Raw genomic sequence first — 12,657 nt, 5'->3', positions numbered from 1 at the left:
ACATGTCACAAAATGTAATTTTTTTTTTAATTGTTTTCAACTCCAACCATAAAAACCATTTTAAAATCATAAAAACCATTCTTAGCTTGCAGGTCATACAAAAACAGGCAGTGGGCCAGCTTTGGCAGCAGGCTGTAGTTTGCTGGCCCCTTGTCTACAGGATAAAGTCCAAGTCCCTTATATGGAACACAGACTTTTCAATACATTGCCCCCATCTAATTTCACCTCTCATCTTCCCTGTCATTCTCTTCAGGTCTCTTCACAGTCCCAGGGGCCTAACAAAGTATGTGGCCCAGAGCAGTCATTCAAATTTGCTGAATGAAAAATGAATGTTTCCCTCTACACCACTCAATGAACCCTGTGCACCTCTGCCTCCTCTAATTTGCAGTTCTTAATTAGAAGACAGCTGAATGATCAAGATAACCAAAGCTGTTGGAACTCTACACAATTTAAAAGTCCACAAAGTCTAAATTAAAGGCTTTTACAAAGCCAAAGGCTTGAAGTAAAATTTAAAGCTATCTCATCTGTTCAGAAGGCTTTCATGCTTATTCTTGGTTCCTGACTATGTACGCTACTTAAGGGTGAAAATACAAGGAGTTGAAAGACCAGCTAAGTGTGTGTGTGGGAGGAGGGAATAACTTTATGTAGAGTAAAACACTTTACTTTGTTAAAATTTTGTTTTAATATTCTATTTTGACTTAAGGAAATGGTTTTCAGTATGGATTCCTGATAACCTCGAGGTCCTTAATGCCTCAAAAAAAACCCCTGTAAGTCTACTAGGTCTACCACTCTAATTGGGTCAGCTTCCCTCTTATCTGTCTTATATGCCAAGGTTTTAAAATAAATCTTAGATTTGGGAGGGGGAAATGGAAGGAAATTCCACCAATAAAAACAATTTGACAAAACCTGTGGGAGTGTATAAAGAAGCCAAATGCTTGTAATAAAGATGTTTCTTTAAAAAAAAATGAAATTATAGTGAAGAGAGAAGTCACAATCTAGAAAGTATATGCAATATATATGATTAGCAGAAGTTTAGTATCCAGCATATATAAAAACAATCTAAAAAATTCAACAGAAAAATGTGCAAAAATCACAAATAAGCTTTTACAGCAAAGCAGACACTAATGACTAATGGCAAATAAACACATGAATCTCAAAATAAGGAAAATGACCATTAAGACTACAACATGAGGGCTTCCCTGGTGGCGCAGTGGTTGAGAGTCTGCCTGCCAATGCAGGGGACGCGGGTTCGAGCCCTGGTCTGGGAAGATCCCACATGCCGCGGAGCAACTGGGCCCGTGAGCCACAACTACTGAGCCTGCGCGTCTGGAGCTTGTGCTCCGCAACAAGAGAGGCCGTGATAGTGAGAGGCCCACGCACTGCGATGAAGAGTGGCCCCCGCTTGCCGCAACTGGAGAAAGCCCTCGCACAGAAACGAAGACCCAACACAGCCAAAAATAAATAAATAATTAAAAAAAAAAAAAAAAGCTTAAAAAAAAGACTACAACATGATGTCATTTAACACCTCTTCAGCTAGGCAAATTCAGGGAAAAAAAAAAAAAAAAGCTAACCTTTTCAAGACCTGGCAGGGATATAGAGCAGAAGGAATTTTTATATACTTATATACTGCTCTGGGAATGTACTTTGGGGGCAAATATCATTTCCTAGTGAAGCTGAGACTCGGCATTTCAATTAATGATTAGCCTAGAGAAAAGTCTGTGTATGTACAATACCAGATGAAGAGTCCAAAAATATTCATGGCAGTATCTGTAATAGCAAAAACCTGGGAAAAGACCAGCGATACTAACAGTGGAATGTATAATTAATTTGTGCTACATTCAAACAATAAACTCAGTAGTGAAGGGCTTCCCTGGTGGCGCAGTGGTTGAGAACCTGCCTGCCAATGCAGGGGACACGGGTTCGAGCCCTGGTCTGGGAAGATCTCACATGCCGTGGAGCAACTGGGCCTGTGAGCCACAATTGCTGAGCCTGCACATCTGGAGCCTGTGCTCCGCAACAAGAGAGGCCGCGATAGTGAGAGGCCCCCGCACCGTGATGAAGAGTGGCCCCCACTTGCTGCAACTACAGAAAGTCCTAGCACAGAAACGAAGACCCAACACAGCCATAAATTAATTAATTAATTAATTAAAAAAAAAAAACTCAGTAGTGAAAATAAAATTAATTAATCTCAAAACCAAAAATGAAAATACACGAAGTATGATTTCACTTATACTAAGGTCAACAGGCAAAACTAAGTAAAATATTATTTAGAAATACAATATGTATAAAGCTACAAAGAAAAGAAAGGGAATGAATAACATTTCAGGAAAGTGTTACGGCTTGCAGGAAGACAGAAGAATGTAGAATGGAAAAAAGCATAAAGAGTTTTAAAAGTTCTACTAATGTTCTATTTCTTATGCTGAGTGGGGCATAAACGGTAATAGAGGTAATGGGAGCAAGGAGCAGGACAGACTTTTTTCTTCCAAAGCAAAGAACTACCAGGAAGCAATCAGAAAGACTCTTGACAAGAGTTAACGGCAAAAGATGGTACAGAAGACATTGAAATAACTAAAATTTCAGGATGCCATGGAGGGGGCAAAGGTATATACCAGAGTGAGACCTTTGGTGCTAAAATTACTCAACAAAGAGTCACTAAGAAGTGGTAGTCCTTTACAAACAGCATATTAGCTACATGGTATTATTTATTTATTTATCAATATTTTATATAAAGACAATTTCTGCCCAAAGGACCAAGATCAGCCTATTCCCTTATACTACTATGAAAGTACAGATGACAAAGGCAAAATTTTTTATGCATTTAACATAAGCAGGCCGGGCTCTGGCTACCATAGACCCCTACTGAATGACAGAAAAATGTGGTCTTACAATTATAAGGGGGTACTGACATAATGGAGAAACAGTCAGCTGCTATCATTTAAATTAAGGGAGCATTTTCCAGACCTATTTCACTCTAAGTGGGTGCCAAAAAAATATCTTGTGAGACTCTTCCTTACAAAATGTTATAATGCCTCTCAATACACTAAAAACCATTTAATTACAGGTTGTGCTGGACTTCCCTGGCTGTCCAGTGGTTAAGACTCTACACTTCCAACGCAAGGGGGGCAGGTTCGATCCCTGGTCGGGGAACTAAGATCCTACATGCTGTGTGGTATGGCCAAAAATTTCTTCTTTTAAAATTGTAATTATTAGTTGTGCTTTATGATTAATATTGACTACTCAGGCAAGGAAGATCAATAAATTATGTAAATACATTACATCATGGGGCAAAGACATATTTAAAAAAAAAGTCAGCCAATTTCCAATGTTAAATCTGATCAGGAAACAGGCTCTTATGAGAAAACATATTAGAATACTAGGTGGGAAAATCTAAAAATAAGCTATTATCCAAGTCAAATTTATAATCACCAGTTGACTTTTCGGAGCATATTACAGGGGAAAAAGAACCTTTTACTATAAAATTCTTGTTGCCTAGATAAGAAAATATCCATTATTACAGATTTTGTATTTTATATATTTATAGTCAGCATTTCCTCTAAATCAGTGGAAAACCATAACAATCAATTAACAAGAAGCAAAATCTGGTAAAGCTGTTTTGCAGACCAGTGATTTCTAATAGTCTGCCCTTGTATCAAGAGTAGGAATAATAAAAATATTCACATTCTTATGTGAACATTGATTTATGTTTCCTTCCTTTACTGAAAGCTCCAGAGACAGCTATTAGAAAATATATTGGTCTGTTCACTTTCTAACTTTTGAATAGCTTCCCTTTGTGCATTATTCATATCAATACACAAGTTTCAACCAGGTTGTTTAAAAAAAGACAATTCACTGTTCTGCTCACTACTGAAATGAGGAGGATCCCAAAATGGCACCAACACTGGTGTCCTCATGGTAGAATAAGCTCCCAAAAATAGCTGCCTCCAGTGTCTATGTCCCCAGGGTGAGCTCCAATTGCCTCCTGCCTCTCCAGGAGACTCTCCAAGATCAGCAGGTGGGTCTGACCCAGGCTTCTTTTAAATTACTGCTTCTGCCCTGAGTCTTGGAGCGTGTGAGATTTTGCGTGTGCCCTTTAAGAGTGGAATCTGTATTTCCCACAACCCTCTGTCTCTCCCAAAAGTAAGCCCCACTGGCCTTCAAAGCCAAATGTTCTGGGGGTTCATTTTCCTGGTGCAGGACCCCTGGGCTGGCGAGCCCAATATGGGGCTTTGACTTTGGGGGAAACCTCTGCAATTGTAATTATTCTCCCATTTGTGGGTCACCCGTGCAGGGCTGTGTTTTGACTGTAACTCTGACCCTCCTACCCATCTCACTGTGGTTCCTTCTTTATATCTTTAGCTGTAGAAGACCTCTTCTGCTAGATTCTCATCAATAGTTGCTCTGTAAATAGTCGTAATTTTGGTGTGCCCATGAGAGGAGGTGAACTCAGGGTTTTCCTATTCCACCATCTTGGCCGCTCCCCTACATATATTTAATTAATATTACAGTGAAGACACCTGGCAGACACCATCTTAACAAAATAATCAAAATGAACATCACTTATCATGATATTAATTGACATCATGTGCCTCCTAATGAGATGCTCTGAGAAGAGCACAGCATTACTTCTGTGGTATTCCTGCCAAAAATACATAACCTGAATCTAACAATGAGTAAACATCAAACAAACCAAGATTGAGGACTACTCTACAAGGTAACTGGAATGTACTTTTTTCTTAATTGCCAAGGCCATGAAAGAGAAGGAAAGATTGAGAAATGATTCCAAACTAAAGTAATGTAAAGCGACATGACAACCTAATACAACACATGGTCCTAGACTGGATTCATGAATTATAAGAGACATTAACGAGACCAACAGTGAAATGTGAATGGAGTCTGTGGATCAGATGCTAACATTGAGTCAATGTTAACTTCCTGATTTTGATAACTGTACTCTGGTTATGTAGGACAGAATTCTAGTACTGAGGATACAACAAGTAACAGAACACCTTGTTTGCAAATTACTCTCAAAATGGTTTAAAATGTCATAATTGGGGAACTGAGTAAAAGTATACAGGAGCTCTGTGAACTACTTCTGCAACTTTTATGTGTATTTAAATGTCTAAGTTTTTTTTTTTTTAATGGACAGTGTTTTGTTGTAAGCAGTAATATAGTTCCTTTTCTGAAAATCCCCACGGAAGTCAGTTCTGCCATACTAGTGTAGCAACTCATAAACAGTTGTAATATGAACAAATTATCTCATATAACTAAATATCCTACTTACTCTAAAGATAGAAAATACTAATACAGTAGGAGTCACAAGCAGAATAAATTAACTCTTAAGGCAAATTCATAGATGTATATACCTGCATGCCATAGCAAATTCCAAGAACAGGTTTGCCAATAGTGAATATTGCTGGATCAAACCAGGGAGCGTCTTCTGCATACACGGAATTAGGTCCTCCAGAGATGATAATAGCACTGTGGATTTAAGGAAGAGAGTAATGAAGAATCTCTAACTGCTAATTTTTATACAAGGTCTATGCCCTCTCTTGCTTGTACCACTGAGGGAGACTCGATACAGATTCAGAGGTTTTGTTATGTTTTCAGTATGCTATAGCAGATCCAGATTCCATCAGCCTATTAACAGCCTCTTACACAGCTTAATTTTTTTTTTTTTTTTTTTGGCCACAGCATGCGGGATCTTCGTTCCCGGACCAGGGATTGAACACGTGCCTCCTGCAGTGGAAGCGCAGAGTCTTAACCACTGGACCACCAGGGAAGTCCTCTACACAGCTTACTTATTTTTACTCTACTTTATTGCAATACATGGAAGTTTATCAATTCAACAAACACTTGTTAATAAGTACAAACTTCCAAATATATAAAACCAATGTTTCAATCTATGAAGGTTAGCCTGTATTTGTTTTGTTTCCTCATCAATGGAGGAAGTAAATGAGAATTCTAAAGTGAGATGGTGAAAATACAGGTCTCCTGAGAGGTCAGGAGTGAAGCAGGTCACAGTAGGACAAGTGAAGGTATTATGAAGGCCCTGGATTACGCAGGGCAAAATACTCTATAATAAAGGATGGCATAAAATGTGAAGAATTACCTAACTTTGCCTGTTTAAAACCTGTCCAATAGTCCCAACAATTTTACCTGAGACCTAGGAATAAGAGCTAACACGACTTGCCTCACATGCCCTGCTCTCAGAACCGTGGTCAGTATTATCACTTAACTGCATTACAATTTATAGAGCATTCCATCGGTTAACTTGGGAATAGAACTATTCATATAAAGAAAGCTGAAAATTGAGGCCTATATTCCTCACCTGGCCTCTAATACAGCTAACTTTGGTCCTCAGCATTCAATCAAAAACTTTTAGAACACTTTAATGTTATGATTTTTACATAAAAATTCAGATTTCTAGATTGTCTTTAGGAAAAACAAGGGAAAAAATCTGCTAATATTGGACTTTCACCCTTACGTAGCCACAAATAACTGGAATCACAGAGAGACTTGCACCTTCAGACTACTCATGCTCTCCAGTTTACACAATACAGGCATACTTATGCCCTTTAATCAATTTAAGGTATCCTCAAACTCATTTTAAGTTTGAGTTTGCAGGAATCCTAATTTATCTATATTTCTAAAGGAAAATGCATTCCAAGATATAACCAAAATCTACTTACAAACAAAATTGGATTACAATTCACCTTATAATTAGTGGCTGCCTGCCATGTAAAAACATATAAACTAAAATGCTAGACTTATAATACATCCAGAAAAATAATATAAGTCAAATTCATAAAAATTACTCAACAAGCTAATGTATTTTTTTTAAATATATAACAATAATTTAAGTGAGCACAAAAGCCCTACTCTTAAAACCTTGTATTGGTAACATGAATTTTGGTATATATTATGTCTGTCAGCTTATCTCTTGCAAAACAGACTGAAGATAATCTACTCAGATGATAAACGTGACATCTTTAAGATAACAATTTTAAAGGGGAATGGGACTAGCCCTAAGGGTAGATATGTAACCTAGCCTCTTAAAAATGCAGAAGCTAAAACTCTCTAAAACATACTTAATAATCAAAATCTCTAGAATTTCAGTATTTAGTTTGTATTTAGTTTTATAAAGGACAACCACCATGCAACTGCCCAGCATCCCTCATTAATCTGCTAAACAACTCAAGGCTATAAAGATTCTTAATACTATTAAAAAGAAAAGGCAATGGACTTAGTCAAGGATAAAACTCAAGCTGCACTTAAGCCAATTATGAAAATTCTTATCTCAGTAAGTCTTGAGAAGAGCTAATCACTCATTCTGAGTTTTCTATTTCTACCCTGCTATTATTTTGAAACAACTTGCAATTACAAGGCCCACGAAGTCCTAAGGCATTCCAGATACCAATTTTATGTATCAAGCAAATCAAGTTTCTAAAAACAGGTAGGTTAAGATGTCTCTCAAGTCATAAACCTAAAATTTATTCTAGAAAAAGGGTGGTCAAATAACTATCTCAGCAGAAAGGATTATAGTAATGGAAGCCACAGTGCTATAGTTCCTATTCTTCTACAGAGAAAAGAAGCTATAGGCATAAGCAGGACCTAGAAACTGTTGATGATCAGGTAATCAGGTGACAAGAAAAACAATCAGACTTCTATTGCCAATATTGGTTACCCTATTCCAAAACATGTGGTCAATTAGTTTGCTGGGGACTTCTGTGTTTGTTTTGGGTTGGGAGAATGATGGAACTTGGATCTGACAAGAGAGCCATTGAGATTTCTTGCAGTTTTTGATTCCCTTAAAACTGGTTCTCACTGGCAAATCAAGACAGTTGAATTAGATAAACTTCTTACTCCAAAATTCTACAGTTTAAAAGAGATACCTGTTTTTAATCTACATCCTAAAACTAGAACAGAGTTAAATGTAAACCTGCCTTTTCTGATTTGCAATTCACTCTATCTCAAAAACAAGAAACAAAGGATAATGTATACTCATCTGTGAAGTTTTTAAAAGTTAACCATTTGTCTAATGGAAAAACACTATGTTTTTAAGAAAAATTAAACACATTATATTTTGGAAGAAATACAGCATTAAGGCTTAAGAGCTAATTAAGGATATAAACTGTAGTTGCTTGCTTCTGAATAACACTCAATAAAAAAACAAACATTAATTCCAAGAGAAAAGACACAGCATTAACCAGAAATAGTTGTTAAAGGAAGAAGTTACAAGTTGAATGTCATTTTGACTAGTTTTAAGAGTACAAACTATGGAATTAGCCCTTAAATTAGAAGTCTTCATAATTTAGAAACTAGTTTCGTGGAATAGGAAGCAAAAGAGACTCACTGTACACAGAACTCTCTAATTTAGGTATTCTAGCCATTATACATATATATTCCTTTGATCAAATGCTCTGGGATGAATGAATGAATGAATGACCATAATAGCCAAATCTAAGTCTGATCCAGAAATCCTATGAAACATAAGATGTTCAAATGATAAATTCTTAAAACTATGCAAATAAAATTAATGTAATCTTTTCCTTTAATTTAAATTCCTTTTAATTCCCAGAGCCATGGGAAATTTCTTGTAAAGCCATTCCATGTCTTAATTTCATTAAGTAATTCAGTGCCCAAACAAATTAATAATAAAATATCCTACAATCTAAGCCCAGCCTCCTCAGAAAAACGTAAGTTAAAAGTCTACCGGAATCCTTGCTCTTTTATGGCAAATGCTGGTGTTTCCAAGGGGAAGATTTCAGACTGCACAAACAGTTCCCTCACTCTCCGGTCTATGACTTTCCCATACTGAGCACCCGCATCCAGAATGACAACAGCTCCTTCATAGTGGTGGTGGCCATCCTTAACGTCTCCTCCGGCATTCTCCAGCTGCAAATATTAACACAAATGTCTTCTTAATTATGAAAATTAGAGCTACTTTTAAAAACTGTGGTCACTGTCAGCTCCAAAAACACACAGAAACTGTTAACTTAGGATTTTGAGTTGCCAATTCAAAACACTTCTTTTCTTTAAGAAAAGATTTTTATAGATATCCATACACAGGCATAAATAAAAGTTACCATCTACTGACTACATGATATAGTCACTTTATGTTTAATGCATCTTATGCACATTATCCAATACTAGGGTAAGCATACAGTCCAGCTGTGCCAAAATACAGTACTGGTTTATGCCATGCCTGTTATACTGGCATTATTATTAATAGTGCCTCCTTTGAATCTCAAAAGCATCCCAGTTTGGGCAATAAATTATATGATCACCCTATCTAATTGTCACAGCATTCCTATGAGGCACATACTGATGAGGAACTGAAAGTTTCCTGCCAGAGTATATAAGCATACCCAAATTCACTTTATTAGGATTTTTTGTATTACCTGAGGAAAAAATATATATGTATCTGACTCATAACACTAAAAGTTTTAAAATGTTTTTTAATCTTATCTCTGACAAGTCTACATTGAAAACACTTTTCTGGAGAGCAATTTGGCAAAACATAAAATTTTAACCATATGTGCTGAAATATTTATCTGGAGTGTGCTAAAATATTTACCTGGAACTGACTTCAAAATAATGCAAGGGTAGGTGGGTATGGATGAAACAAGATTGACTATAGGTACTGAAACCGCTGAAGCTGGGTGATACATATATTGTGTTCACTTTAGTCTCAATTCTGTTTTTGTATATTTTACATAAGGAAAAGCTTTAAAATGTGTATGTACCCTGTAAATCCACTTGGAGGAAGCATATACAATATGATCCCATTTTAAAACATTTTGTGTAAAAGTGCAAGTGTATGTACATGTATGAAAAAGAATGTATAGACAGATATACACCAAAATATTAACAGAGGCAGTATCTGAGTACTAATGGAACTATAGTAGGTGATTTAAAATTTTTCTTTATGCTCTTCAGTATGTTCAAATGTTTACAATAGATATATTTTTGTAGTTTTTCCCCCTCCAGTTGTAAAATTTGCACACTAAAAAAAAACTTAAGCCAGCCCCTTAGGCATCTGTGTAACACTTTCATCCCTCTTCCCTCTCCATTTAAGTGAATAAATACATGCAGACTGTGACTTCCCTGGTGGTCCAGAGGTTAAGACTCCACGCTCCCAATGCAGGGGGCCCAGGTTCCACCCCTGGTCAGGGAACTAGATACTGCCTGCCACAACTAAGAGCCTGCATGCCACAACCAAAAGATCCCGCAGGCTGCAACTAAAGATTCCTCACACCACAACAAAAATCCCACGTGCCACAACTAAAACCCGGCGTAGCCAAATAAATAAATACATAAATATTTTTTAAAAAAATAAATAAAAACAAATGCAGGCTTCACAACACCACTAACACTTCTTCACTGCAGTAATGAAAAAAGCAACAATCATAAGCATCTACAGAGGAGGATATGTGAGAGGAACCCAACCATAGGCCAGAAGGAATTCCTCAGATCACAAAATGAAGGTTTTAATCATAAGAATATCAAGCAATGTAGAATAATCAGATCACAGAAAACAGAAGTTTATAGAATATATTAATGCAAGAAATGCTAAAACTTTCTCCTTTCACACCTTTACCCTTAGTCTTAGTATACGTATATACACACACATTTCCCTTTTAGGAATTTACCTAAAAATTTTTTAATTTATTTTTTGTAAAGAATAAAATACTTTTTAAAGACCACTATGTTATCGTGTAAATGTCTCAGATTTAGGTCCATTATCACCTTCACAATTTTCACCAAATCCAAGTACAACCTGTTTTCTCATATTACAGGCAGAGTTCTCATTTTGCATGATTCTGATACGCAAGAATTTCATGCCATGCTTTATACCAGGGTTTAGTTAACTACAAACAGTCCCCAATATCATGGCTCCAATTTCATTTAACATACATTAACATATAATAATTACATAAAGTACAAACTTTGCTCCTCAGTCCACAAATCATCACATAAATAAGATGAACATCATAATCAGTAGCCAATCATGTCCCTTCTCTAAAAGTCTACTGGTGATTAGTCACTGCAACAACGAACAGCCGAGAGTGCAATTGTGCTGCCTTCTTGTTGGCCAATGATAAATCCACATGCCATTTTACACATATGGATAATCAACAAAGATGAAAATGCAGCAAAGAAATTAAAAGTGATATGCTAGAAGTGAATTTCGAATCCAATGTAAATAGAATTATAGAAGAAACAGCTGGCCGTGGCAAGGCTGACACTGCTGCAGTATAAGCCCCTCTAGATGTGCAGTCAGAGGAACTTAGTGAAGGCAACTTACCAACATCAATGAGTGGTTGTGATAAAACAGATAACAATGTCCCAGAGGAAGTCACTCTGAGAAAATACTTCAAATTAAAGAAACTCTTGGAGATATTTCATGATATTCAAAGTGCAAAGGATAAAATGTTGAAAGCCATCAGAGCACAGAAAAGATGTGAAGGGAAGTACTGTGTAAAAAACTTATAAAGAGTAGTTTAAAAAGAAATAAAACACAATTCTCAATGTTTCTAAAGTTTTAAGTTATACTAAATAGTAGTTTCACTACTTCCCTATTCTTTAAAATTAACAGTAAGAATTAATATTTCAACAAAAATTTTTAAAACGTCACAAAACCATCATAATTTTCCTACTGATTATATGATTGCTTTGCATGGTTTCAGCTTGCAAGTCCATTTTTACGATCATTTTACTATCACACAGTGACGACTGTCTATTTCCTTAAATCAACCATTTTTTCTTTCTTTATTTTTTTATTTTTTTAATGCTATTCTTATCTGCTTACATTCTTCTTATGTATGTATGTATGTATGGCTTTGTTGGGTCTTCGTTTCTGTGCGAGGGCTTTCTCTAGTTGCGGCAAGCGGGGGCCACTCTTCATCGTGGTGCGCGGGCCTCTCACTATCGCGGCCTCTCTTGTTGCGGAGCACAGGCTCCAGACGTGCAGGCTCAGTAATTGTGGCTCACGGGCCCAGTTGCTCCGTGGCATGTGGGATCCTCCCAGACAGGGCCCGAACCCGCGTCCCCTGCATTGGCAGGCAGACCCCCAACCACTGCGCCACCACGGAAGCCCAACCATTTTTTTCTTAAATGAATTAGTTTTAAAAGAAAATTTTATACTGTTTTTTTAGCATGTTTTAAAACTGTTCAATCGAATGACATCAGAGATCACTGAGGAAACACTGAATCCTTGCCTCACTTCTTTCTACCTCAGCTATCAACTTGACTATCAAGCAAAAAGCTTCAACAACTCAGGGAAAAGCAAAAAGGTCACCAGTAATAAAAGTAAAAGTTTCTTTCCCTGAAAACCTTGAATCTATTTACTCTTACTTCACACAGAGTTATAAAGTTTGATCATTAGGCTTCCAAACCTTCAAGGGATTAGAAAGAGCACCTTAAAGAGAAAAATAGCTCATTAGTCACATCAGTAGTCGAGACAAATGAAATTCAACATCACAAGACAGAAAAACCTACTGTATCTATTTATAAAATTGATTTAAAACTAAAGACGAAGGCTACCCCTCTCAGGTGATCTGAAGTCATCATAATAAAGTAAGTAATGTTCATATCTTTTATGATAGCAAGAATGTTAAGTAAAAACTAAACCATATTCAGCACCCTATTTAAGAA

General features: G+C 36.6%; 1 protein-coding gene across 1 annotated transcript in view; it reads right to left on the bottom strand.

Moving 5' to 3' along the window:
• Positions 1-12,657, bottom strand: part of GMPS (guanine monophosphate synthase) — a 90,232-nt gene that overhangs the window by 46,112 nt on the left and 31,463 nt on the right. Inside the window, exons 2-3 of the mRNA XM_036851007.1 lie at positions 8,714-8,895; positions 5,364-5,478 (exon numbers count right to left, since the gene is read on the bottom strand). Of these exons, the coding sequence (XP_036706902.1) occupies positions 5,364-5,478; positions 8,714-8,895 (297 nt within the window). The remainder of the gene's footprint in view (positions 1-5,363; positions 5,479-8,713; positions 8,896-12,657) is intronic.

The sequence above is a fragment of the Balaenoptera musculus genome, chromosome 4 (genome assembly GCF_009873245.2).
Source record: "Balaenoptera musculus isolate JJ_BM4_2016_0621 chromosome 4, mBalMus1.pri.v3, whole genome shotgun sequence".
Lineage (NCBI taxonomy): Eukaryota > Metazoa > Chordata > Mammalia > Artiodactyla > Balaenopteridae > Balaenoptera > Balaenoptera musculus.
This window is presented reverse-complemented; position numbering and strand designations above follow the sequence as displayed.